This window comes from Eubalaena glacialis, chromosome 2 (assembly GCF_028564815.1).
Source record: "Eubalaena glacialis isolate mEubGla1 chromosome 2, mEubGla1.1.hap2.+ XY, whole genome shotgun sequence".
NCBI classification, from domain to species: Eukaryota; Metazoa; Chordata; class Mammalia; order Artiodactyla; family Balaenidae; genus Eubalaena; species Eubalaena glacialis.
In genome coordinates, this window is record NC_083717.1 from 107,733,261 (window position 1) to 107,759,637 (window position 26,377).

The 26,377-nt window shown below is 53.5% G+C and overlaps 2 protein-coding genes across 16 annotated transcripts in view; one reads left to right on the forward strand and one right to left on the reverse strand.

Moving 5' to 3' along the window:
- The window catches only part of PPIP5K1 (diphosphoinositol pentakisphosphate kinase 1), a 54,234-nt gene extending 47,924 nt beyond the window's left edge, over nucleotides 1–6,310 (forward strand). For 11 of the 13 annotated variants that reach the window (XM_061180374.1, XM_061180377.1, XM_061180373.1 and 8 more), the window contains one exon: nucleotides 1,555–3,443. In XM_061180374.1, coding sequence (XP_061036357.1) covers nucleotides 1,555–2,489 — 935 coding nt within the window. In that variant the 3' untranslated portion in view covers nucleotides 2,490–3,443. Of the gene's footprint in view, nucleotides 1–1,554; nucleotides 3,444–6,210 lie in introns of those variants that run through there. The other 2 variants (XR_009699395.1, XR_009699394.1) reach the window with 2 other exon arrangements.
- Nucleotides 4,723–19,024, reverse strand: MAP1A (microtubule associated protein 1A). 3 transcript variants are annotated; one of them, XM_061180371.1, is made up of 6 exons: nucleotides 18,947–18,955; nucleotides 15,800–15,882; nucleotides 15,381–15,521; nucleotides 7,058–15,155; nucleotides 6,683–6,903; nucleotides 4,723–6,347 (listed from the first exon to the last, which is right to left on the reverse strand). In XM_061180371.1, exons 4-6 carry the CDS (start codon nucleotides 15,015–15,017, stop codon nucleotides 6,192–6,194), a joined length of 8,337 nt encoding a protein of 2,778 aa, XP_061036354.1. In that variant the 5' UTR covers nucleotides 15,018–15,155; nucleotides 15,381–15,521; nucleotides 15,800–15,882; nucleotides 18,947–18,955; the 3' UTR covers nucleotides 4,723–6,191. The 3 variants fall into 3 exon arrangements, with proteins under 3 accessions (XP_061036354.1, XP_061036352.1, XP_061036355.1); XM_061180369.1 differs by lacking the exon at nucleotides 15,800–15,882 and having other exon boundaries at nucleotides 18,947–19,024; XM_061180372.1 differs by lacking the exon at nucleotides 15,381–15,521.
- Between the last annotated feature and the right edge of the window lie 7,353 nt (nucleotides 19,025–26,377).

The window sequence follows — 26,377 nt, forward strand, 5'->3', positions numbered from 1 at the left end:
CCTAAATAGGCCTTGTTGGCCCCAAACCACGTTCCTCTTTTTTTTTTTTTTTTTTCTGCTTGAAGCATGCCTCATATGATCCTTTACAGCAGCGGTCCCCAACCTTTTTGGTATCAGGGACTGGTTTCGTGGAAGACAATTTTTCCACGGACCAGTGGGGAGGGGCATGGTTCAGGCGGTAATGCGAGTGATAGGGAGCGATGGTAAGCAGCAGGCAGATGAAGCTTCGCTCGCTAGCCCACCGCTCACCTGCTGTGCGGCCTGGTTCCTAACAGGCCTTGGACAGGGGGCTGGGGACCCCTGCTTTACAGAAAAGAGATAGCTGGCATTCCTTAAACTCAATGACTGTTGGAGCCTTTGCAGACTCAGGTTTACCAACTTTCCTGGTTCTCATTGATGACAAGCGATTCAGGTGTCCCCTAGTTCCAAAATCTATCATTATTGATATCAGAGTGCTTTAAAGCTACAGTACCATCAATTAATATGATATTTACAAAGGGAAAAGTAGATTAGTCCCCTACTAGAGATTAATGAAGAGGTAGAAGTTGGGATAGGAGTTGTCCCACAGTGTAACTGAAGACTCTAAGGCCTTCATTTACTACTGTCAAGATCTAGGAAATAAGTTTTTATATTTTATATGTATATAATATCATAAGCCTGTAACACTGTATGTCCCAAGACTTAGAGGGTCTTAACCCTGGATCTGTGGATGGATTTCAGGGTAAAGTCTATGAACCCCAGGAATTATATGTAAAGATGAGGGGGAATATCCATATGTACATTTTCCTGGGAAGATAGTCCATGACTTTCATTAGAATTTCAAAGGGGGTCAGTGACCTCCAGAAAGGTTAATTAAGAACTGCTGCCATTAAAAAAAAAAAAAAAGAACTGCCGCCGTTTAGAGATTTCATGGCAGTCTTCCATCTTTGAGTAAATCATTTTCCTTCCTATTATTCTGATTCACAAAGTTTTTCTACATTTTCCTGCTTACTTGTCTCTTGGGCAGTAAATAAAGGTTACCTCTGCCCCAGAAGTGTGCTTTAAAGAAATAATTCTTAACAAAAGATATACATCAGATTTAACTGGGAGTGTTTCAACATCCCACACCTTTACCCTAAATCTAGAATTAGAATCTCTGGAGATGGAACCTGGAAATACGTATTTTTTAAAAATTTCCCATAATTTTGGTATGTAACCCTAATTATGAACCCCTGGTATGAAGTGTTCATATGCCTCCAAAGTAAGAATGAGGGGCCATGGGAATTTGGAGTTGGAATGGGGGTACATTTATGAAAGAACTGGATGAAGTGGGCCTCAGCACTCTCTCCTGAAGTCTTAGATGTCCCTTAGTGCCACTCCTGTAGTACACCTTAGGCCAGAGCAACAGTTCCTGGGCTAAGCTAACTTAGGAGTCTCTGCATAACTTAAGAAGAATTCAGACCCTCTTTCCCGAAGACATGAGTAATATAGGCCGTCTGTTCTGGCATTTGAACTACATACATAGAGCCTACTCTTCCAGCTTGTCTGACTTGGTCTCCTGACTTTGCTTTGCAGACAGCAGTGGCCCTTCCAGCACTGTGTCCAGTGCTGGTCCTTCCTCCCCTACTGCAGTGGATGGTAACTGCCATTTTGGCTTCAGTGATCACCCTTCCCTAAATTCACATGTGACTGAAGAACATCAAGGCCTTGGGCTGCTCCAGGAGAGCATTGGGAATGGAGCACAAGAGCTCCCCATAGAAGGGGAGCAAGAGCCTTTTGAACGAAACCAGTCCCCACAGGAACCACCCATGGAAACCAGCCAGCCATGCCAGAAGGTTGCTGAGGAGGTCAGCCAACCATGCCAGGACATCCCTGAAGAGGTCAGCCAGCCATGCCAGGAAGTCCCTGACATCAGCCAACCATGCAAGGAGAAACATGATGATGTTAACCAGACATGCCAGGAGGTCCCTCAGATCAGCCAACCATGCCAGAATGCCAGTCAACTGTACCGGAAAGTCTCTGAGGAAGCTTGCGAGCTTTGCCGGGAGAACTCTGAGGAGGTCAACCAGCCACACCAGGGGGTCCCTGTGGAGGTTGGCAGGCTGGTCCATGGGTTCCCTGTAGGGGTTGGTGGTCTGGCCCAGGAAATCCTCGTGGAAGTCGGCAAACCAGCCCAAGAGATCCCTGAGGAGCTCAGCCAGCCATGCCAGGAGTTCTCTGGGGACATTGGCAGGCTGGCCCAAGAGGCTTCTGCAATCATTTTGTTGTCTCAGGACATCCCAGAGGTTGATAAACCATCCCAAGAGTTCCCTGGGGAGGGTGATCTGTATGTCCAGGAGGTCCCAGAGGAGATGAACCAGCAGCAGTCCTATGTGGTCCCTGAGTTGATTGACCAGCTGTCTGGAGAGGATGTTCTTCAAGTCCAGTATCCATCTAGCAATGCAAACCCTCAGAGCCAGTCTCTAGCCCGTGACCAGAACTCACCCCTTCTGCCAGCAACATGTGATTAATCATTTTCTCATTAGTGGTGTCACACTATATCAGACATTTGAGCTAGCAAATTTTTCTGTTGGCTAACTCACCTGCCAGCATTAAGGCCTTGGATCTCACCAGAGGTGTCTGAGGAAGCAGTCCTCTTGGCATGAAGCATACTTGTGCCAGAGCTGGGCTTGGGGAGGAGCCAACTTCATGTTAAAGCAGCTGTTGACTTCTCACCCAGCCATTAGACTTGAATATGATTTTCTTCAAGAGGTAAATGGGTCTATCATTACCTAACTTTCTCTGATCATCCCAGGAAATCCCAGATTGGTAAAGGAACTGCCACTTAACTGCTGAAGACAACATCTGGGGGTAGCAAGTGCAAAAGGGGACTCCAAGGTCTCTGCTTTTCCGGAAAATATTCACAACTTTTCAAGGTACCCTTAGACCATATGTGCATTCAGGGGACTCTTGTCTTTGTTAGTATCCTCAGGTGGGCCCAGGATGGCTGTCTGAAATGTCTGGGAAAAAAGAGTTCCTTTCCCAAACAAATATCCATCATGGCCACAAATTTTTAGATTGGGCTTATGGATGTTTCCATATCATCCCCAGGTGCCCTCTCTGCCCTAGTCCTGTTCCTCTGGGCAGTAGCTCTAGGGAAAAATAAGTATTAGATTGCTGTGGAAATTTCTGAGTAACTACTTAAAATGCTCTGGGGGTTCTTGGCCAGTCTGTAAAGCTGGGCCTCCTTTTGTTGTGGGACTGTATGGCTTAGGAGATATTGTAGTAGAGAAAAATCAGGTTCTATTTTAAGCAATCAGCAGAGATCAGTATTGTACAGACATGAGCAAAGATTATATATATATTTCTGTAGTCGAGCCAGGGACAGACTGGCCAAAGACCAAATACTCCAGGGTCCCCATAGGATTTGTCCTCATATCATTGTGTCTTTAAGGCCAGGTGTGATTATGAAGCTTTTCCCAAAGATCTGGGGATGGGGATGGGGATGGGGGTGAGTAGGAGGGGTAATGTGGTCATTGGAGCTGGGAGCCGGAACATTATGAGTGCTCAATAAATATAAAATAGTGAGAATAGTCAACCATAATAATGGTGGTGATGATGTCCTTGTGAATTCAAGAATGAATGACTGGGGACTTCCCTGGCGGCGCAGTGGTTAAGACTCCGTGCTCCCAGTGCAGGGGGCCGGGGTTCAATCCCTGGTCAGGGAACTAGATCCCACATGCATGCTGCAACTAAGAGTTCGCATGCCACAACTAAGGAGGCTGCCGGCCACAACTAAGGAGCACACGTGCCACAACTAAGGAGTCTGCAAGCCACAACTAAGACCTGGCACAACCAAATAAATAAATATTAAAAAAAAAAAAAAGAATGAATGACTGTAGGTCAGTCATGTCTGTGACTGAATTAATCTGAACCAGTCAAAAGCCATTGTAGTTGAGCAGGAATGGACCTTAAAAATTTGGAGATTAAGCATTCCAGGAGGTCCCTATGGCAATCAGCCTACAATCCCAAAATTTCTTAAATAAGTAGTGTTACTGGGAAGAGAGGTTCTATCTCTGTGAAGCACCAAAGGGTACAGTGACTTCTCACCAGATCGTTGGAATCACCCTCTTAATTTTTAACTCTGATGCTTGGGAGTGTCAGGAGTTGATATAAACGGGTTATGCTTTCTTTACCCCCTTGACGTCTTTGCACTGGGAAAGCCTAGAACACTAGGAGGGCTGGAATATCCCCCTCCGCATGTATTCACATTCACAACTTGGCCTTTCCTGACATACCCAGGACTATAAAGGGTTTCACTGCAGAGGAAAATCCAACATTTTATAATACTTCATGGAAATCCTGACTGCACAGGTGAAAGCTGTTTACAACCTCAATAGGCTCTGGATCTCTTAGGGCCCCTCAATTCCTTACCTCTTTGGTGTTCTCCTATGCAAGGTATCTGATGCTGGTTATTCGGTCCTTACCTCTTGACCCCATGGTATGCAGTTCCCCTTCCCAGGAGGCCCCCTGCCTCTCTTTCCTCCCCCAAACCAAATGTATGTCCCCACCCTCAGTTCCTATTACCCATACTTGGGCATTCTCACGTATTTTCAGAAATTATGCTGGCTTCCCATAACATTTTCTCCCTTCACCCGCCCTATATTCTCTGGCTTCCCTGGGTCCTGGAACTGCTTCCAGTCATCAAAGGCATCAAGATAAATGACCATGCTGGTAGAAGCAGAGAGTTAGAAGCCAGGGCCCAGCAACTAAGCAACGTGTGGAGTCAGAAAAAGCCTAAGCAGCACTACAGCGTCTGTAATGAACTTGATTTATTGTTAGAGTTGGAGGTGGCTCCGTTACAGCAGCTGGGAACTGTAGCAGGGACATGTGGGGGGGGGGGGAGCAGAGCACAGCAGCATGAGAGGGTGGGAGCTAGGAAGAACACAGGCGGTCTCGTTTTGGTTTCCACACAGTCATTTGGCAGAGAAGCTGAGCCCTGAAGAGCGTCTGGATTTCTCAGTCCCGCAGTAGTCTGGCAGGGCTGCTTATTGGCTTGCTTGGGGTGAGGTCCTCTCCTGGGGTGGTATTTTCAGCCTGTTTTCATCTCACTCAGTAGGAGTTAAGACCTAGCTCAGCTTTCTCTCCCTCTTTCCTTCCTCCCTCTCATTTTCCCCAAGTCCTCTGGCATGGCCTCCACCTCCCAGATCCTCTGTCCAAGAGTTTGGGGCTGGAAAAGCAGCCAGCGTTCCCATTTCAGCTGCAGGATGGCATAGTGGAATGTTGGGGGAGTCACACATTGCTGGGGTGTCACATGTTAGGATGTCAGGCAGTGGCTTTTTAACCCATTACACACCAGGCCACAGCAGGTGACCACATGCAGATAAGCCAAGCAGGTATGAGAAGGGATCAGGAGAGTTGGAATGGGTGGGTGAAAACTTCATAAGGTCAGGGAGCTTGGAAGAAGTCTGGGATTGGGGCTGAGCTCTCCTTGCTCCTTTGTGCTGCCCAGTAGGCCTGGTCTGGGCACAGCTCTGGGATGTGAATGGTATGAAGCAAGGGCCGGGAGGATAAGCTCCTTTCTTCTCTCACCAATCTGTTGGTCAAAAGAGCTTCAAGTTTTGGATTGAAACATTCTGATACGGAGGGAAGCAGTGGGACAGTGTAGCAGCAGCATACCCCCCAGACCCCTGCTGGGACCCAGACTCTGGTGGGGAAGGGAATGGGAGATGGAGGAAAGGATGCAGCTCTGGCAACCTCACTGACAGTATCCTGCCCCCAGGTCACATAAATTACTATTGGAAATCCTTCCTTGGGATGCTAAATACATAGATTAAGATGAAGAGGTCCTTGGGGTTGGGGATATGATCTCCCTCCATGAGGGAGGAGGTTGCTCTCTGAGATCCATCCTCACTCCCCACCCAACACCAGCATTAGGCAGTGCTAAGAGAGGGTGTCACTCCAGGGTTCTCAGGCATCAGATGACCTTGTATCCTAATTTTGCACCCTCCCCCCTATCCTAATCCTGTTACCTTTGGTTTTGAGACTCCTTTCAGGCATGGATGAAGGGGAGGGACAACCCCTCCCGTTTAGCCCAGCCCAAGTTCCCACGAGACATCCTGTCCCCCTCGCTCCCCTCAACTCCCATGTCCCTCAACCCCAAAGGACTCAGCAGTAGCCATTCTCTAAGGGGGCTGGGGGAGCAGATCCTTGGGGAAGGGAGAGTGGTTCTTTCAGAACTCAATCTTGCAGGCTGGGAAGGACTCATCCTGCATGACCACGGTGCTGCTGCTCGCCAGGACCAGAACGTTCAGTTGTAGCTGCTGCTCGTGAGTCTGCTGGTACCACTCACGAGTCACCTCCGTGTCGTGAGTAGGGATCAGAGTTACCTGGGTGGGAGACAAGACGTGCCTGAGGTGAGGATGTGAAGTCGGGGGATGGGGCACCTGATGGTCCAGGAGGTAGTCCCACTCCCGTAGAAAGAGCTCAGTCCTCTTATTTTATTATATTTTATTTATTTTTTTGGCCGCGCTGCGCGACACGCAGGATGTCAGTTCCCCGACCAGGGATCGAACCTGCGCCCCTGCAGTGGAAGCGCAGAGTCTTAACCACTGGACCGCCAGGGAAGTGCCCCTCAGTCCTTTTATAAATAGAGACTGTGTTCCATTGCTGCCTCTGAGTCAAGTTTGACCCGACTACCTCCTTGGTGCTTCTTGCCACTCACCTGAAGATTCTCCCCCCACTGGGCCTTGCCCTCCAGCAGGGCGTCCAGCACAGCCCGGCTCGGCTCGCCATTGGCAGGGTCATTCCCACTGACCACATAGTAGGATGCACGCACTCGTCGGAAGAAGTCAAGGTCAGCAGTCTTGCCACTGCAGTGATTCGGGATATAGGCAAGATCCACATATATAGGGGGGCCAGAGCCGCCCTTGGAACCCAAGGCCGCTGTAGAGACAACACAGGACTCATTGTAGAGGGAAAGTAGAACTCTTTTGGCAACCTTCTTCTTCCCTCCCACCCTCCCTCTTCCACTGGAGCCCTTGACCAGCCACACCCAGCCCCAAACCACAATCTCTCCCACTTTCCATGTTATACTTACTTGGTCCTGCCTTGAGTCCATTGACTAGGCCTTTGGACATGGGGCTGTGTCCATCCTTTTCCTCTGCTGGGGTGACCTGGCTTGGAGTGCTGCGTGGTCGGGGTGGCACCCGGGATGCTCGATCTGCAGTCCCTTTACCAGGGGTGGGTGAGCGTTTTCCCCGAAGATCCAGACGCTGGGCAGGAGACGCTGGCTTGGCCCTGCCTGGGGCCCTGCGGCCGACCCTCCCCTGTGTCTTCTCCTTCTCCCGTAGCCTCTCTACCCTTCCAGACTCTGAGCTGAGCCCCTCGGGGTCAGCCATGCACACGTCAGGGCGGGGAGGGGATGGGCGAGGGTCTGGCTGGGGGATAGGGGGTGGGTCATGGCCAGGCCTGGGATGGTGAGTCCCACTAAACCCACCAGCTTTGTCCACAGGCAGGAAGTCCCCATCTTCATCTGAGTCGAGGGCTGCCTCAGCTGTGATGGATGGACACTCCTCAGTTTCTGGTGGAACGTCAGAATCTGACTGCGAGGAGCCCGAGTCGCTGACTGACGTCGGGGGTGTCTCATCTGCCACGGGGCAGGGGCCCCCTGTGGCCCCTGCAGCCCCCACCCGACGCCGCCCCCCTCTCCCTACCAGCCGAGCTTCCTCAGTTAAGAGGTCACTGTCATCCGTGGATTGAGGCAGAGGTGGGTTCAGGAAGGATGGAGAGAGCTCCCCACGATGGGGCCAGGGCTCAGCAGCACATCCCTGGGGCCCAGCCTCCATCTCAGGGGAGACACTTCTAGGTTGGTCTCCAGAGGCCCCTCCAGGGCACAGTGGCTGCTCAGGGGAGAGCAGCGTGTCAGGCCTGGAGCTCCTCTCGGCTCCCTCAGGCCAGGCCCCACGTTCCCAGGTGGGGCAGGCCTCAGCCTTTCCTTTCTCAGCCTCAGCTGGGGCAGGGCCTGGGGGCTTGGGGCTGGTTTCAGTTGGGCCATTGGTGGCACGATCCCTGGAGGGGCCCTGTAAGGGGCTTGGCTTCTTGGTGGCTGCCCCTGAGCACTCCAGGCGGCAGGGCAGGGTGCCCTCATCCATGTCTCCAGGCAGGCTTGGAGCCAGAGCTGGGGCCAAGTCCAGTGAAGCTGGAGGTGCTGGGCTCAGAGGAGTGAGGTCCCAGAGGCTGTGGGCAGCTGGTTCCATTCCTGGGACCAGCTCTACACACCCTTGTTCTGCAGCCTCCAGGCCGGGAGGGAAGCGCTCAGCCACACTCGAAATCACAGGTGTGGTGGCCTCAGAAGAGGAGCCTTCAGATAGGGCTGGTGAGGCAGGTCGCGGCAGACTGGAGAGAGGGGCCCCAGGAGAGCTGGGTGATGGGAGCTGGGGCAGTGAAGAGTCCAGGCTGGGGGCCTTGGTTACTTCTAGGTACTCATCATGCCGGGCTCTGGTGGGGGGCCCTGGAGCCAGAGCCAAAGCTCGGTCACCAGAGAAGGCAAGGGACCCACAGGGTGCTGAGCGGGGTTCCGCTGGAGAGGGCAGCTGTGGAGGAGCTGGCTGCAATGAGGAGAAGCCAAAGGCTGATGCAGGGAAGTCCAGGCTGGGTCGGGCAGGACCCAGGTGTGAGTCCGAGGAAGGGCTGGTATGTGCCTCACTTTCAGGCCACAAGGTGGAGGGGCCTGCAGGCATGGGTTGTGGGGGACTTGAGGACTGGGCCTCTTTCTCAGGCTGCTCCCGAGCCCCCTTCTCCAGCTCCAAGTCACTAGTGCTGTCATCCCAGTGACCACGGCCTGGTTCCTTGGGGGATGGGGTTCTCCTATCTGGGCTACGGCTCAGGATGTTACCATTAAGTGGGGGGCTTGGGCCTTTGCTCTGGGGGATAGGAGCACGGGGGGGTATTGCAGGTGGGGTGAGGCTGGGATCCACGCTTGGCCCTGGCTCAGGCTCCTGCTTGGGGGGTATGGTGGGTCCCGCCAGAGCTGCATAGCTGAAGGTTGGAGTGTCGAATTGGAGGCGATGGGGTGAGACAGGAGACGAAAGCTCCTTCTCTGCAGATGTGCTTCGGCCAGCAGCCTCCTCCTTGGTTGAGATGTGTGGGGGCCAATCCCCAGCTGCTCCAAGCGGAGGCTCTCTAGTGGGGCATGCAGGGCCCAGCCCAGTGAACATCATCTGCTCATAGATGTCTGCGTACTGGAAGCTTCGCTCATCGGGATAGGGTGTGGGCTCTCTCTGCTCTGGCTCGGTCTGCTCGGGCTCCTTAGAGGCATGGCTCTCGCTGGCCTCTGGGACCTTTGACCTGCGGGGGCTGCTGTCAGGAACCCCAACCCCACCTTCTTCTTCCCTTTCCCCTTCAGCCTTGCGGTAGTCCTTCCCTAGGGGGGAGTACGGCCCACCTTCCAACTCAGCTGCCCCCTCCTGCACTGCAGCCACCACACTGTCATACTCGGCTGTGTCCCAAGAGAAGGGCGCAGGAGTGAGTGGCTGTGGGGCAGGTGTTGGGGGAGCTGGAGCTGGGGAGAGGGGTGCAGGGGGCAGGGGTCTGTCCTTGGGCACCCATGGTGGGATGTCAGCCAGCCATGAGGGGGTGGTGGGCTCATTCCTCATGGGTGGCATGGGCTTAGGATCTGGGATAGGGCTCTCTTGTCCTGTGGCCGGCGGAACCCTCTGTCCAACCATCTCAGGTGGGGAGGCCGGAGGAGAGATGATCTCAAAAGGGGAGCGAGTCAGCTTGTCCTCTTCCTCTGGTGGCAGCCCAACTGGTGACTCAGCAAGCCAGCGCTCCACCTCCAGCTCCTTCTGTGGTGAGGGCTCCTGGAAGCCCTTAAAGTCTGAGGCCCAGGGACTCTTGGGTGTATGCTCCAAGGGGGGCACTTCCTGCTCATCATCCAGCCCCTCATCGAGGAAAGTGCTCTCCCGCTCTTCTGTGAACCGTGGCCGGGCCCCCTGGCCACCCAGCTCATGAGGGAACCAGACCTTCCGCTCACAGCTCAGCTCCCTCCAGTATGTGTCCTGTTCCAGGACCACATCCTCCCTGCCCCTCCAGTACCTGTCCTCCTGCTCAGGAGATGTGTCCTCCCATGTCCGGGCAGGCTCCTTCTGTTCTCCAGCTGGCTCTCCTCTGGCTGGAGATGCTTCTTGCCACTCCTGGACCACGTCCTGCTCCTTCCAGCACTTCTCGTCCTGCTCCCGGGCCTTGTCCTCCTGCACTGGGCTCTCTTCCAGCCCCAGAGCTTTGGTCTTCTCCAGCAGAGCTTCTTCCTTCTGTCCCACAGCCTTGACTTTTTCTGGAGATTTTTCCTCTAGGATCTTCTCCTTTAGTGTCATGGTTTCATCCTCCTGCACAGGACTCTCCTGCTCCTGAGTTTTGTCCTTCTCTTCCAGAATCTTGTCTTTTTGTTCAACAGCCTTAATGTTTTGTTCCAGAGCTTCACCCTTCTGTTCTAGGGCCAAGTATTTTTGTTCTAAAGCCTGGTCCTTCTTTTCCAAGGCCTTGTCCTTCTGTTCCGGGGCCTTGTCCTGCTCAGGGGCTTCATCTTTCTGTTCTAAGGCCTTGCCCTTCAGTTCAGGGACCTTGTCCTCTGGAACCTTGTCTTTATGTTCAGAGTCTCTGACTTTTTGTTCTAAGATTTCATCTTTCTCTCCTGGGACCTTGTCCTCCTGTTCCAAGGTCTTGTCTTTTGGTTCTAAGTCTCTGTCTTTAGGTCCTAAGTCTTTGTCTTTTCCTTCCAGGGCCTTGTCCTTTTGTTCCAGGGCTGTGTCCCTGTGTTCTAAGTCTCTGCCTTTTTGTTCGAAAGCCTTATCCTGCTGTTCCACAACCTTGTCCTTTTCTTCCAGAACCTCATCTTTCCGACAGATGGCTGTATCCTTCTTCTGCTCCAGACTTCTGTCCTTCTGCTGTGGGACTTCATCCTTTGGCTCAGGTCCCTTCTCCTTCTGCTCTGGGGGTCTGTCTTTCAACTCTGGAACTTTTCCTTCCCACTCCATGGCAATATCCTCCATGGCAGGGCTTGGCAAGGACTCAGGACTCTTGGTGAGGGAGCTATCAGGTGTCAGAATGTGTTCACCAGGGCTTGTGATCATTCCAGGTGAGTGCTTCCCATCTCCCAACAGTGTAGAGTGAGAGAAGGAGCTGGCAGGTAATTTTCCGTCAGGGCTCTCATCTGTGACGTCTGCCTGTGCAGCGTATCCACTGGTCCCATCTGTGGGAGGTGACACTGTGGCTGCACGGGCTTCTGGAATAGACACAGGGGCTAGGCGGTGAGAGGTGTCCTCAGTCTGCATCAGAGGCCCTTTTTCTTCCTTTCCAAGGGTTAGTTCCCCAAACTGGAGGGTGCCAAGGCTTTCTGGAGACAGCTGCTTAGAAGAGATATCCAGAGAGGTCTCCTTGCTGGGACTCTCTTCTGAGAGAGAAAGCGACCGGGTGTCTTCTGGAGATACCTGTGGCCAAAGGTCTTTGTGTAGGTGCTGCTCTGTCAGGCCACAGGGAGATCTAGGGATGGCTTCTTGGCTGGCAATGTCTGGGGAGACCACGCTGAGGACAGAGAGGGACTCCACCTCTTCAGGGGAGAGGCCTCGCTCAGGAAACCGGAGCACCTCATCTTTCTGAGGTTCACCAGGTTCTTGGTGTGATGTTCTCAAATCTCTGGGAAGGGCTTCTGTTTCCAGAATCGGCCCTGTGGGCTCTCCCGCCTCCACAGTCTCAAAGACTATTGCTTTGTCCTGTTCTGGCAGCAGTTGGACGGTACAGCCTGCATGTCCTCCAACAATGCTGATGGGTGCTTCCTGGGCCTGGGGGCTCCTGGGACGAGGCAGCTTTCCTTCCTCCTCTGGTGTGCCCTCTTCAGGCCCTGGCTTGACTGTCCCTTCTGCAGCATCTTCCTTGCCCACACCTGGTGTACGCTTAGTATCTCCCCAGGAGTCTGCTTCCTGAAAGTCCTGGGGCTCAGAATTTTCTTCCACTGGGGACTGATGAAAGGGCGTGTGCGTGGCACTGGGTGGGCCAGATGGTGGGGGAGAGGCCATCTTCACTGTGCTGTCATCTGGGCTGAGGCAGCGCTCCTCCGCTTCTCCAACAGCTGGTTCCCCTGGATGTGGGGTGTGCCCAGGGGCAGCAAACATCATGGGTTCATACTGACCGTGAAGTTTCTCAGACATCTGTACATTTGCGGTCTCCTCCTCTTCCTCTTCCTCTTCCACGGCTCTCTCTCCAGACAAGCCTCTCCGTACAATCTCTCCTCTCTTCTCTGACTCCCCAGTCACAGAGAACTCCTCATAGGGTGGTGATTTGAAACCTTTGTCTTCTTCCAGTGAGGAGGTGGGTGAGATGGTACCAGCTGATGGCACGTAGTCCAAGCCTTGAGTGGCTTCCGTGTGGGATGAGGGGATGCTTGTGACCGTGTCAAGCAGCAGGGAGCTCTTGCCTGTCTCCTCTGTCTGGGGAGCTGTGAGTGAAGCCACGGACTGGTCCTCAGCCACGGATGTGGCAAAGGAAGAAAGCTTGTCACACTCAGTGATTGAGGTGGCTGAGGACACATGCTCCTCTTCAGCCAGAGGGGCGGCCACCATGTTGGGGGGGTAGGTGAGTTCCGCCTCTGGCGCTCCATAGCCTTTGCTGGAGGTGGTGGGAACAGCATTGTCTGCAGGCTGGCTAGCCTCAAAGGGGCCAGGCCCTTCAGGCCCAGGGAGGTCATAGGTACCTGTAGGAAATCTAGGTGGAGCTGCGCGCTCCTCCGGCTCATCGTGGATCTCCTCATCTGAGATAGTCTGCTCGGTCTCTGAGTAGCCAGGGATTGTCTCGTCCTGGATGTAAGAGACATGCTCAGTGGCTCCTGCAGGGGTGGCCAGGCTACTTAGGAAAGACGAGGTCTCCTTCTCAGGGGCCTTGCCTTGGAGTCCTAGTTCCTGGCCCCCGAGAGCCTCCCTGCCCCTTGGCGTTACCGTCAAGGCTTCTTGTATATGTTTTTGGTAAAAACCCTCAGCCTTTGTCTCTTCCTCTTCCTCCTCGTCTGAAGGGTGCAGCTCCTCCATTTCCTCTAACTCGGCCTTCTCTATCACATCCTCCTTTACCTCAGGTTCACTTTCCTCTCTGGCTTCTGTTCTGTCGGGGAGCCCCTCTGATTCCTTTGCCTTCTTTTCCTCCCAGGGAGCTCTCTCTTTCTCTGTTTCAGCCCCAGAGTCTGGGCCTCTGTCCTTGCTGCCTTGTTCCTCAGGGATGTCTGGGACAGCCTCTTTCTCCTTTATCACAGGCTCTTCTGGTTCCAGCCCTGGGACAGAGGGTGGTGCCCCCGGGGCCGCTGTGCTTGGGAGTCCCTCCTCTGCAGTGTCTGGGGGGAGTGGTTTCTCTCCTAGTCCTGTGTCCCTTTGTTCAGCCAGCAACCCCGTCTCCTCACGCTTCAACTCCTCAAAGTCCTGTGTGAGATCCTCTGGTGAAGACAAGGCCAGCTCCCTTGTTGGGAATGGTGCAGCCCCCTTTTGGGCTGGGGGTGTCCGGGGCTCAGAGGACAGCTCCTTCTCCCCACGGGCAGCCCGGCCCTTCTCCGTCTTGACTCTGCCGGGGGCCTTGGCTTTGTAGAGGGTCTTACGTACCTCAGGGGTAAAGGGCTTCAGGTCTGGCTTGGAAATCTTTTTGACCTCAGGTTTGGTATCTTTCCTCTTCTCCTCCTTCTTGGCATCCTTCTTTTCCTCCTTCCTTCCTTCATCCTTCTTGAGCTCCTTCCTCTCCTTCTTGATCTCTTTCTTCTCTTTGTCTTTTTTCTCTTCCAGCTTTGATATCTTTTCTTTCAGGTGCTTCTTCCCCACCTTGTCTTTGATCAGCTTTCGCTTCTCTGCCTTCAGTGCCTCACTCGACTCTGTCCTCACCCTCTCAGGCTTGGCAGGCTTCTCTGGGGGCTTCTCAGATGACTCCTTTACCTTCTTCTCTGTCTTGGCTAACTCCTTGGCCAGTTCTGAGCGGGCTTCCTTGGCTCCCTCTTCGGCCACCTCCTCCCGTTTGGCCAGCTTGCCCACAGCTGTCTTGGTTGTGGCCTTGAGGCTCTCCTTGCTATCAGCCCGCTGTTTGATTTTGCTGGGTTTGAGGTTGGCAGGCACAGCCCCAGTGGCCAGCTCCTTCTGCGTGGCCACGGGGTAGCGCAGGAAGTCCAGGTGTCGAAGCTTTTCCAGGCCCTCCAAGATCTTGTTCTGGGGAGCATTCCCTGGAAAAAGCACGCGCACAATCTTCTCAGTGGGGTTGGCTGGTAGCCAGACCACCAGAGCAGTGATGGAGGTCAGGTAGGGCACCGAGATCTCAGCCTCCTTCCCATTAGCCAGCACAATGCCTGTCTTAGCTTTACTGTTGCCTGCCCACTTTTGCATGAGGAACTGCATCTCCTTGCTATCCTTGACAGGGTTGAGGACGTACATGTCCAGGCGGCCCACACCCATCTTGTGGAAGAGGGTCAGCGGCTCGATGGTGTTGCTGACCACACGGTAGAGGGGCTCGGCCTGGATGCCTAGGCGGTTTAAGTGCTGCAGAGTGAGGCAGGCCTCCTCAATGCTGCGCTTGGCCTTCCGTGAGGCATCAGGCAGCCGCAGCTTATCGGGCACGTTGAAGAAGACGACTCCAAGCTCGGGGGAGATGAGGTTCTTCACCCAGTCACTGTAGCTGCTAGAGCCCTGGGACTGCTCCTCCTCCAGTTCTGCCACTTTGCGCTGCAGGAGTCCGTTGATGCCTGGCAGGTTGTCTGCCCCGATGTGTGTGAGCAGCACGGAGTCAATGCGGTCCAGGTGCCGCACCAGCTTCCAGAAGCAGGACTTGCGATCAGAGCCACCATCCACCAGGATGTTGAAACCATTAACGGCAAAGAGGGCAGAGTCCCCGCGGCCGCCAGGGAAGATGTAGCAGCATGGCTTGGAGAGCTTGAGGAAGCCCCCTGACGTGGGGGGCTCCAGCAGGTCAAAGGGGGATGGCACATCCACGGTCTCAGAGACGTACTCGGAGAACTCAGCCACGCCATCCATGGTGGGCAGCATGGGCTCAGGGTTTAGCCGGAGGTGCAGGGTCTCTTGGGAACTGGATAGTCCCAGGTGGCTCCAATCACCCTCCCCTAAGCAGGACACAGTGAGGAAAGCCTGGATCCCAGGGTCTCTATTGTTGAGCAATTGGGCAATCTAGATGAAAGGGAGATAGAAGGCTGATCAGGCCATTGGGGTTATCGCAACCCAACTCAGACTGAATCTGCTAATCTCCATCTCTCTCTGAGGTGATCTCCTACCATTCTGCCAGCATCCCTGGTGGTCAAGGAATGTGGGATTTTCCCTTCCTTGGATCCCTCCCCGCAGCTCTAGTCCTACCCCATGTTCCATTCCTCCTAGACACTCAGACATAGAACTTACCTCTGGGTTGTGAAGGACCTGGGCAAAGTTTTGATAGGAGTAGGTGCCACTCTGTAGGATAAGGTCTCCCCCAGGCTCTAAACTTTGCCCACTCAAGATCAGTAGTTTGTGAGCTGATGGGCTGCTAAGGAGGTGGTGAACCTAGAGTGGAAGGAGAGGACTGGTCACAGAGAGAGGAAGCCCAGGGAAGGGCACAGAATGTTCCTGGTCCCCCTCAGTTCTGCAAGGACACGCTCCCCACTGGTAGCCCCACAGCACCTCCAGGATGGGGCTGGGATTGTGAGGCAGCTTAGATGGCAGAGAGAGGATGGCTCAAAGCCAAGTCCGGGAATTCCTGGCCTTACAGCAGTAGCACTGGCAAGGGTGGGTTACGGCACTTTCGGCAGGCCCTCGTGGCAAAGCACAGGCCCTGGCCTTACCTCGGAGCTGATGCTGTCGGCACTGGGGTTTACCAGGACGATGGTCTCTAGGATCTCACTCTGGTGGCAGAGGGTCCTCTGGCCTGAGGGAGAGATGCAGGAATTTGTATCGAAGGAAGTGGGTATAGACTAAAATGGAGAGGCATTGTGTAGGGCAGGAGAGGAAAGAATGCGCTGTCAGAAAACGGGACTTAGGGGAAAGAGAAGCCTGCTTATCCTGAGATCCTGCCACTCTGGCTACTGCTGAGTAAGGTCTAGGGACTGGCTCCTGCAGCCCTTCCCTTTCAGGGTTTCCTCCTCCCCTCTCCCACAATGGCTGTCTTCTCCCTCCCTTCATCTGCCACCCCCTCTGCCTGGAACTCCCGCCTCAGACTGCCCTGGAGACAAGAACCTTTTGTCCCTGTCTGTCCCTCTCGAGCACTAAGCTCCTGGTGCTGCCTGGGGATGGGGGGGCTCAGCTGAAGGGAGGGCCTCTCGGAGGATGATCCTCACTCAGCTCCGTCCTCACTAGCTTGCCTCTGCCCTGGGCTTTCTTGCCAGAGTGCCTGGAAATAAGGAGACGGGCGCTTCTGTGCAGTGAGTACAGACTCTTCATCCTCCTTTCAAACCCCCATCCAAGGCCAGAAGTCCCATTCCAAAAGACTCAGAGAAGTCTGCGCTATCTAAACCCTTGGGGGTTGGTTACAATGCAGAGGAGAAATAGGACCTCTTGTCCTGTGCTCTGGATCCTCAGAGGCCGAGCCTGTACTCACAAACATGCACACAATCATACTGTTTCTACCACCAAAGGTTTCACAGCTCCCCCTCCCACCTCACCTTCATGTCCCCAGGCTCCAGAAAGACCTGGTTCACTCCCCACAGCCCATCCCTTTCAAACAGTTTCTCCTCTCATCCTTGCACCTCTCCTGTGGGCCTTCTGTCATGGAGAGGGGAGTCTGGGATTCACAAACAAGAAACAGATAAGGCAGGAGAGGTTCAGAGTGTTCCCCAGGCTATGGAGGAACATAATACACCGTCAAATCCCCTCTCTACTTCCCTTATCCAGGCTCACATGAAACACCAAGCAATGCAGCAAAGAAAAAAAGTGCCAGGTTAGACAGGAGATCCTGAAGAAGGATGCTGCCATCCCGTTCCTGCCCTTACCAACTGCAGCACACAGTGGAGTTACCTTACAAACATGGAGTTGAACAGATGGTCTGGGGAGTGGGCTGTCTGGAGGATATTGGTGGGAGGACATATAACCTGTCCCCCAGACCCTCTTCTGTGACCCAGCGCTCTCTCCTCTTTCTGGGGCTCAGACAAGAGGACCCTGGGGCCAGGGCCTTTGTTAAGCGGAAGAGCGATGGTGCCAGGATCAGGCAGATCCGGCAGCACCGGGCTGCAGTTGCAGCTGCGGGGGAAATGAACTAGGGATGGTGTCAGAAGACCAAGCCCCGCACAGGGTAGGTGGGGCCCATGAGGAGTTCAAGCGTTCTCTTCTATTAACTTGGGAGTTGAGGGACACTTTGAGGTCAGTTCAGAGGATGAGAACCACCTCAGAGACATGCATGGGCAGGGCTTGGGCAGGTGAGGGATGAGGGATACACCATGGTTCGGGGAGCGGCCGGCCCTAGGCTGGCTCTAAGCAGTTTAGCTTAGAAGGGCAGTTCCTCTCCCCCAACACCCACTCGCGACACACACCACGAACACACAAGGTCACACATTTGAGCTAGGAGGGCCAGAAAGAGAAAGATCTGGGGTACGGATGGATTTGCTTTGTATCTACTACCCGCCTTCCCCAGTCTACCATTCCCTGCAGTCCCCTAGACTGGCTTATAACCACTAGACCTCTCTGATCCCAGTACTTGCCTTGGCGCAAGACCCTACCCCTCAGCCATGTGCTCTCCGATTGTGACTGGCAACTACATGGTTTACACCTTGTGCTCCCCCTTTTCAGGCCTGGGGGAAAGCCCTGTTTCTCTCTTCTACGCACCCCACAATCCCACTGAAGGCAATTGACTTGTTTTTCCTCCTTCTTCGGAGAGGACACCTGGTGAGGCAGGGGCCCGTCCCTTTGCCAGAGATGGGGCTGGGGGGTGGGCTGCGGGTGCGGAGGCTGAGCGGGCGGGAGGGCAGGTGTCTCCGCAGGGAGGCGGCCGGGGAGGGGGGGGCGCCCGGGCAGCTGCAGTCTGCCGCAGTGTGTGAGCGAGTGTGAGTGTGCGCGCTGAGCTCAGGCTCCAGCTCCGCCCCCACCCCCACCCCCACCCCCCCAGCATGACAAGTCATTTTCTTGGTTGCCTCTACACGGGGGGCGGGGAGGGGGGGATGCAGAGAGGGAGAAGAAACTGGCTTCTCTGTTCAGAGCCCCCATCTTGGGAAGGGAAGCAGAGATGAGGTTGCGGGGGGGGGGGGGGGGGGGGGCGTGACTGGGAACCTGTGGGGTTGACAGGACGGGGAATGCGGGGCAGCTGCTGGGGAGGGAGTGCTCTCAATCTCCGGAGCGGCCTCTCCATCCCCGGAGGGAGCCAGAAAGGGGGGCTCGCAGCCCAAGTTTCAGGCTCGTCGCAGGGAATGGGTGTGGGGAGCACGCTGCAAATAGGTTGGTCTGTGGGGAGGCGCATGCCACGTCTTAATGACCCTTTCCTTCCTTCTTTTCCATAGTGTCCCCACCTTCCCATACTTGGCAAAAACTCGCAGTCCCGTTCACCCCCCAGCATAGGAGCAGCTGAGCAATCTAGCAGCTGACACCCAGAGACCCTCCCATCAGGTGCCTTCCCATAACATCCGCCTTCCCCTCAGATTCTTCTGCCCCTACCAAAGACAGAGCCCCCAAACGCCACCAGAGCCCCAGGCCTCGGGGCAGAGCCAGTGACACCACCCTCTGCGGCTGCCCCTAGGCGGCTGGCTCCCAGCTCAGCCCAGCTCAGCCCGCGAGGTGGCCTGTCACGGTCCCGGCCCCATTGGCCTCCGCCTGGTTCTGGGTCCAGGCTGGCCCCACAGCCAGTTCATCTCCTCTCTCTGTTCCCCCCACCCTGCCCACCCCCGCTGGGCTAGTTCCAGACATACCAGATGAAGTATCAACTCCCTTCCCATTACCCGCATCCCACCTCCCTATCACAGCATCCCCCGTGCCCCACGCCAAGCCCTTTGGTTCGGTTCGGTTCTTACCCTGGGGTGTGGGAGAGAGACCTTCATCGAGGCTGTGGCTCCGGCCTCAGCCGGCAGCTTCAGGGAAGAGTCTGCGGCACTAGGGGTAGGAGTGGGGGGGGGGGGCGCTTGATGGTGAGGGCGGCGCCAGGGCGGGGAAGAGGGGCTGGTCCATGACGAGGCACTGGAGACTTAACTGTTTCTTTGCCTTCACATTGTCAGTGCTCTGGTGCTTCTGCTTGGCTGGGAGCTGAGGAGTTGTCTAGCAGCTCAGAGCCAGGGTGGTCTCCAATGGCCCACAGGGCCCTTCTCCCCCAACCCCGCTTAGTTAAGAAATATTCTTTTAGCATCAGCCAAAAGACCAAAGCCCTGTGCTACACACTGGGGGGACATAGGAGGTATGGGCTGCTTGGGCCCTCCCCCTTCTCTCCGGAACCATCTGCTGCCTCTCCCCTCAGACTCGGGGAGTGACCTTCAATCCCTGGAGGAGCAGGAGACAAAGAGGCTGGGGGCCTGAAAGCATGGGGTAGGAGTGAGGGGGGACTACTTGAGAAGGCTGGGGACGATTGAAGGGAGCGAGTTGCGCTGAGCTCTGCTGGTTTCTGAGCCACAGCTGTAGAAATGGGGTGGGAGTGCAAAAATAAGTCTCATTTTAGGTTGGAGGGTAGTTTGAAATTCTGGAGTGGACACATGGTCCTTAGTCCATCTCTAGCCCATCGGGGGTGGGGCACAGGGGCCCTAAGACCGCATACAATTCTGTGCCGATGCAGCACAGCACAGCAGCCACACAGGCACTGATACTTGGGATTCTTGGTCACTGGGTATGAAGAGGCATTTTCTGAAGATTCAGGGCACTTTCTGCCTTTCAGTGAAATAGTTAAAGGGATGAAGGAATATCACCAGGGCCCCAGGCGTACAAGATTTTCTTACTCTAGGCCAATTATTAAATGTCACAGAAGGTACTCTTTGGACTAAAAAGATCTTGTAATGACTTTGTAGGGTGTTGGGTCCCTGTTCTCCTTGTCTCTACACTTTGCTATGTCTCTTTGATGTCTCCATTTTATAGGATCTTAATCCTTCTAATATTGGCCCTGTTTCCCTTAGTCTCTACCCCTGTCTCAGATTTGGTGACACATGCTCTAGGACTCAAAGAGAGGACCTGGAGAGCTCCAGCACTTAGTTCCAACAGGGCAATGCTCATGTTCCCACATAGTCCTTCCCTGCCCTCTTCCCTTCCATCAACCCTCCCCAGTCCTGGCCGATTGCTATTGCCTTCCTCACAATGACATCCACCCACTCTTAGCCCAGCACCAGCCCCACCCTTGCCCCTGGCTGCCAAGAGCTGCTTTTGAAGGTCAGAGAAGCCAAAATAGTCTCTGCTCTCAGCATCCCCATCCCCCCTAAACTGCCACCAGAGGAGAGGAGGAGCTGAGTCACCAGTGCAAGGGGGGAGGGGGACTCCAGAGGGGGAGGAATCCTTGCTGAGGTCCGGGGATGCAAAGCAGCAACATGGCAACAGCCCCACTTGGATAGAGGAGGCCAGCTACAGAGATATACAACACAAAGCAGGCTGAGTTCCGAACATCACAAAGGGGAAACACTTCCTTTCTGCAATTTCATAGTTCTTATTTCCTCCCACCTCAAACCTTCCATCTCCTCCCTGCTTTCTGGAGCTTTCTGGAGTGTGCAAAGAGGGAAACTTGAGTAGACATGTAGCTTGAGAACAAAATAACATTTCTCAGCCCAACACAGAGCCCACCCTTATTCTCAGCTGTTACCCCCAAGGGCCACACCCTGGGCAAGGTTCCAACTCCCAGTGGAGTTTTCCTTCAGCCCTCACCCTCTGAACAGCCATGCACCACAACCACACCTCCACCCGCTGTCTTCCTTGGCTCTGCTGCAATGAAATGGTGAGACGCCAAAGATGAGAGGGAGGCCTGAGCTCAGACACAAAGTGAGATCGCAAGTCCTGGATTTGAGACCCCTCTCTACCATTTTACTAATCATGCTTTTCAACAAGCCACTTAAGCCCTCTGAAAGCTTGCTTCCTGAATTATAAAATGAGTGTAATATTAGTACCGTCCTCCAATAATGCTATGAGAAGTGAATGACATAAAAGATGAAAAAGTCCTTCATTCCTAGAATCCTAAACCTGCAATGCACACATACCACTGGAAGTCTGTCTCCCTTTTGTGGAAGACTTATGAGAGGTCACCTAGGTGATCAGGGAAATCCTAAACCAGAATCTCAACTCTAGAGTAACTTAGCTCCCAGGTAAACCCAGGTGCCTGGGAGGTGCCCTGCAGGCAGGGACTTAAAATACTCTTCACGTCCCTCCTTTCCCATTTCTGACAGCAATGCAAAACCCAGTTCTAGGGTCCAATGAGCTGTTGTATTAATTCAGAATAGTCTTCATGTTTGCAGAAGTAAAGGAACTAACACTTCCTGAGTGAGTGCATCAGTGGTGATGCAGAGTCAGACAGAAGGCTTCCAAACTGGTCCTCCAGCCTGTGTTTTTTTAGTCCTAGAATATCCATCATGAATTATAAATTATGAAGCCCTCTCCCTTTCTTATATGTGCCCAATAGTAGAAGTAGTATTAGAGTGTCGTTTAAGCTCAGTTTCCCACTGTTCTAATCGTTTCTGGGTTTGTTTTAAAATGCTTAGAAGCTCCAGATTTTTTTGCAGGTGTTAGAAAGGAAAGCTCCAAGTCACCACTGAAGACAAAAGTGGTGCAAATTCACCTTGGAAAGCCTTTACCACATTTGACCACTAGAAGGAGCTGGGCCACTGACGCTCCATCAAAGGGTCCCCTCCTTTTCTGTGTGTGCGTGTGTGTGTGTGTGTGTGTGTGTGTGTGTGTGTGTGTGTGTAGGGGGTAGTGGCAGGAATGATTACGCTCTCCCTATCATAGCAAGATAAATTTTTGTCCTCCTTTTCAACATTTTGGCCCAGGGCTTGAGGAGAGGTGAGAGGGATGGTGGCCCAGCCTATGGGGTGGGCAGAAAGGATTAAATCATAAGGTACTAGCATATTCCATTGAGCCCATCCCAGCAGCCTGGTTCCTTCTGCCTCCCCACTAATGGAGGCTGAAGGGAGGGGAAGTGTCTGCAGCTGCTCTGGGCTGTTGTCTGCTGGGACAGCTGAAAGAGGAGCCAGCAGGGGTGGGGCTGTGGCTGTCTTGGGCCTTGTGGGGTTTTCCAGGAAATTCTCCACTATTCTCCAGGGACATAGACAGGCCACCATGAAAATGTCCAAACCTAAAAAAACTCAAAAGTAAGCCCTGATCTTGGGTATAATGGCCCTAAGCCCATTGAGGACACCATGGTAAAACTCTTTGCTTGAAAAGATCTAGTAGGTGCTTGTATATCAGTGCATGTTTCTGAGAGGTCCCTGAGAGTAACTATGCATCTCCCTGTAAGTGTTTTCCCAAGCATCCCCAAATCTTAATCTGAAGAATGGCTAGGTGTTTTGGTTTAAGTTCTGTTCATTCTTACATCATTCCAGAAAGCATCCTACTCTTACATCCATGTCTAAAAGGACAAGGTTGGAGAATTCAGTGTGAATTAATAACATCAGCAGATACTCCCCAAACTTCAGTTCAGTCATTAATTTCATGCTGCCGTCCCTTTATCCAGCCTTGCACCAAAGCTCCTAGGATTAATAAAGTGGTAAGACTGTTGATTTTAAAATTATTAGAGCTAATGGAGGAAGCCATGAAATGAGTAATACTAAACAGAAGGCAGTCTCAAAACAGTGACTGGTTACCTTCATAGGAAGCCAGTCACATCAAGAAGATGCCAGCCTAACATTTTAAAAATGCTGCACATATTCCTAAGATAATGGAGCATTAGTCATATTAACCATGTCTTCTCTCTCCAGGAGCAGCAGAGGAGTAGGTGATCAGGGAAATGACCAACCATGTGGCAGTTAGCAGGAGGAGCAGGAAAAGAAGGGAAGTGACTATCTATTATGCTGGATAATTGAGAATTATCTGTATAAGATACGAATTCAGTCATTTGATGGCAGTGACTGTTGAGTTGGGTGGATTTATATTCCGTAAAGACACTGGTGTATGAATTGGTTTGTCAACATTTACCAATAACATGAGCAGATGCCCAGCACTTTTATAATGGGGTGTAGGACTTTCTGCAGTCTCCCCACAGATATTGTCGTGGAATAATAACTCCTAAAATATTATTTTCTCAAATTCCTGATCATTTCTCCCACACAGCAGAATGGGAAGCTGCATCCTGTGAACTTTGATCTCAGTGCCAAACCTCAAAGTATGACTAGTTCTTGCAGCAGTAAATCCAGGAAACCCTGCTTCCACTCTGGATTTCATGGTGCTCATCAGCCTTTAGTACAAGGTTTCTGCTCTGCTCTGGACATCTGTTGACTGAGCCAAAGGAGCCAGAAACCCTGAAAGGTGGAGGATAGGCTGTGCAGCCTGAGGGAGAGTGCTAAGCAAGGATCTGGGAAGGTGAGTGGGAGGTTCAAGGGTCTCTGCAAAGGGAAGCAAGGAGGCCAGGGCATACAGAAAGGGGAACAAACAAAAAAAGTGATTTTTAACTTGGGAGATGACTGATCACTCAAGAGGTACCACATTCCCTTACTGCACGTCAGTGGCTGTCCATAAACCACCCTCTTCTCAGGTAGAAATTACGTTCTCCAGGCTTCCTCCACCATCATACCATCTGTCTGCGAAGTGTACTGGGTATGTGGGGATAGCTAAAGAGCTTTACAACTTTCCGCCCAGGAGTCCCTCCCTCCTCCCTGACCCAAACTTCCCACAAGGCCAGTTCTGCCAGGGAGACTGGACTTCTGCTCTTCTGTGACCAGCCCTCACCCAAAGGACTGAGACAAATGACACTGGTTCCTAACCTTTGACCTCTGAGGAGAAGTGAGCTAGGTGCCGGGTAATGAAGAGTCTCAATTGTTGGTTCAAGTCAATGGATGATAAATCAATGTTCCAGGAGAGAATCCCTGTGAGAGAAAAAGAAACAAAGAGGGACCTAGATAAGGTCAGAGGGATTGGACTTGTGGGAGCATTTCCAAGCTCACAGAAGGGGTAAGGAGAGGGAGGGGATAAGGACGGCTGCCGTGATCAGCCTCACTGATGTTTTTAAGAAATGTGGCTAGTGCCTATGTCTAGCTCCCATACTGTGCCTTTCTTGGGCTTTGCTGAGCCAGAGGGAGAAGGGCAGAGTTTAGGCTAAATTTGGTCATTAATGAGTTTGTATGTAGGAATTTTCTTGCGCAGTTGCCCAATTGTGATAGAAGTGACACCCAAGGGCCCATTCCCAGATACTAGGGACTGCCTTCCCGATACAGGTAAGTAGGATTCTAAACTCTCCTTCTGTGGCCCCTTCCTTGCCTCCACTCCCCCGCGGCATGCCTCCACCCGCAGGTGGCTTCGCAGCACTGCGCCACAGGCAGTGGAGGACTGAGGAGCTTGTGGCCACGAAGGTCACTCTCTCAGGTTGGCCGCTGGCACTGGGATATTTGAGATTTGTCTGCGGCGTTCAAAACGCACCCTGTTCCTGTTCAGACGCCCTAAAGAAGAAACTAAGGTAGGGACATGGACTCTCCAGGGGGTGGTGACGACTTTCAGGACCTCTGGCCCAAGACACTGCGGTAGACAGGGGTGTAACCAGAGGGCCCTCCACCCAGGCACTGCCCAGCCCCCCCCTCCCCCACGCTTCCCCCTGCCTCAGGGAGATTGCGGAACGCCATGGGGTGTGCGGGAAGGATGGAGATGTGAGATGTTGGCAGCTTGGGAGGATATGAACGCGTGACACAGAAGATGCAGGTGACAGGGGCTGATGATTCAGATTAACAGGGTGCGCAGATCTCAGGAAGTGCACGCTAGGGATGGAGGATGCACATGGCAGAGAAGCACGGGATGGAGGATGTCCCTAGCGCAGCCAGGACAGCAAGCTCACCTTGCTCAAGGTGGGCCCGAACGGCCCTCAGCTGATTCTCTGTACCGATATCGCCGATCACGATGAGCAAAGAGTGTTTCCGCAGGTCCCAGCGTGCCGCCGCCACCGCGGCTCCGGCCTCGCACAGCGGCTCCGCTGGGTTCTGAGCCAGCAGAGAGCCGGGGCTTCGGAGCCCTAGCCCGGGACTTGTCTCCATGGCAACGTCGAAAGGCCGCCAGGGCACAGCCTCGGTCTCCATGGAAACTCCGTTGGAGTGCTAGGCCGGCAGCATCCGCTGCAGGGAGAGTGCGCGCGGTTCTTAAAGGCCGGCGGCAGGAGCCGCTCATTGGCTGCTGCCTGTCGGGGGGCGGGCCAGTGGCGCCGCAGGGGCCGGGCTGGGGCCGCGTGCTCCGGCTCTGCGGTTTCGCTGTGCCTGGGGGCCGGGGGCGTGGCTGTCCCCCTTCGCCCCCACTCGTTTTCCAGAGGGAGCTCCCACTCCGACTTGAGTAGGGTTGGGGGCTCTGAGAGCCGGGTGGAGGGGCGAGTCTATGGCCTCGGCGCCAGAAGAAGCTTCTAGTTAGGATATTTCCCGGATAAGTGCTGTCTGGCAATTCCGCAGCCTCGCCCGAACTGAGGGGAGCCATCTTGTCCCTCTCTGCCTCTGAGTTTGGGTGCATCGTTCTTTGTCAGTGTGTTTGTATTATCATTGTCTGGAGCTTTTTTTTTTTTTTTCCTTCTGTCACTGCCTGCCAGGGTCCTACATTGCGTCCTCGGTGTTTCTATCCTCATTGCCTCAGGCCCTGGGTGTGCTCTGGAAGGCTGTGCAGTATTGGAGGGACAGAATGACCTTCCGGCCCTGAGTCCCTGGTGAGTTGTTATTCCGAAGATAGTGGTTGGCTCATCGCCATCTCTGCTGAGTGCAATGAGCTCAGACTGCAGCAAGGGGGGTTTGAGTAAAACCCAGGAAAGACCTACCCAACTGCAAGTAATGTGACACAGTGAGTTGGGTAACCTTGGGAGACAATGGTATTACTTCCCTCAGGGAATTCTCAAAATAGAAGGGGCAATGTTTGAACCAGTGAAGAGGTTGGCCCTTCCAAAATTAAAACCAAAACAAAACAAAAGAAAAACCAGGGGATGTGAAAGAGGACTGAGGAGGCTGGCACCGTTTTATGACTGACTGGAACATCCTTGTAAAAATGGTGTGGTGCTGTAAGTCTATCCTCCCCCTTTCCTCAGTGTGTCTCCACCACCTACTCTGCACTCCAGTGTCTTCTTTTACACAGGATACTGAATCATTCTGTATGTGTATGTATCAGACAGAGCCTGTCTTTCACCCTAGAGCTCCAGCAGCACTTTTTGGGGTCCCATTTGCCTTATACTTTCCGGATGTACAGGGAAGAAAGGAGCACGGCAACTGATTCAGCAAGGCTGCATGTGAACCACGTTCTCATCCACCTCCTCTCTGGAGGCCCTGAGGAGGATTGGACAGTGTCTGCATTTTGAGTACCTCACAGCAGTCCTGGTT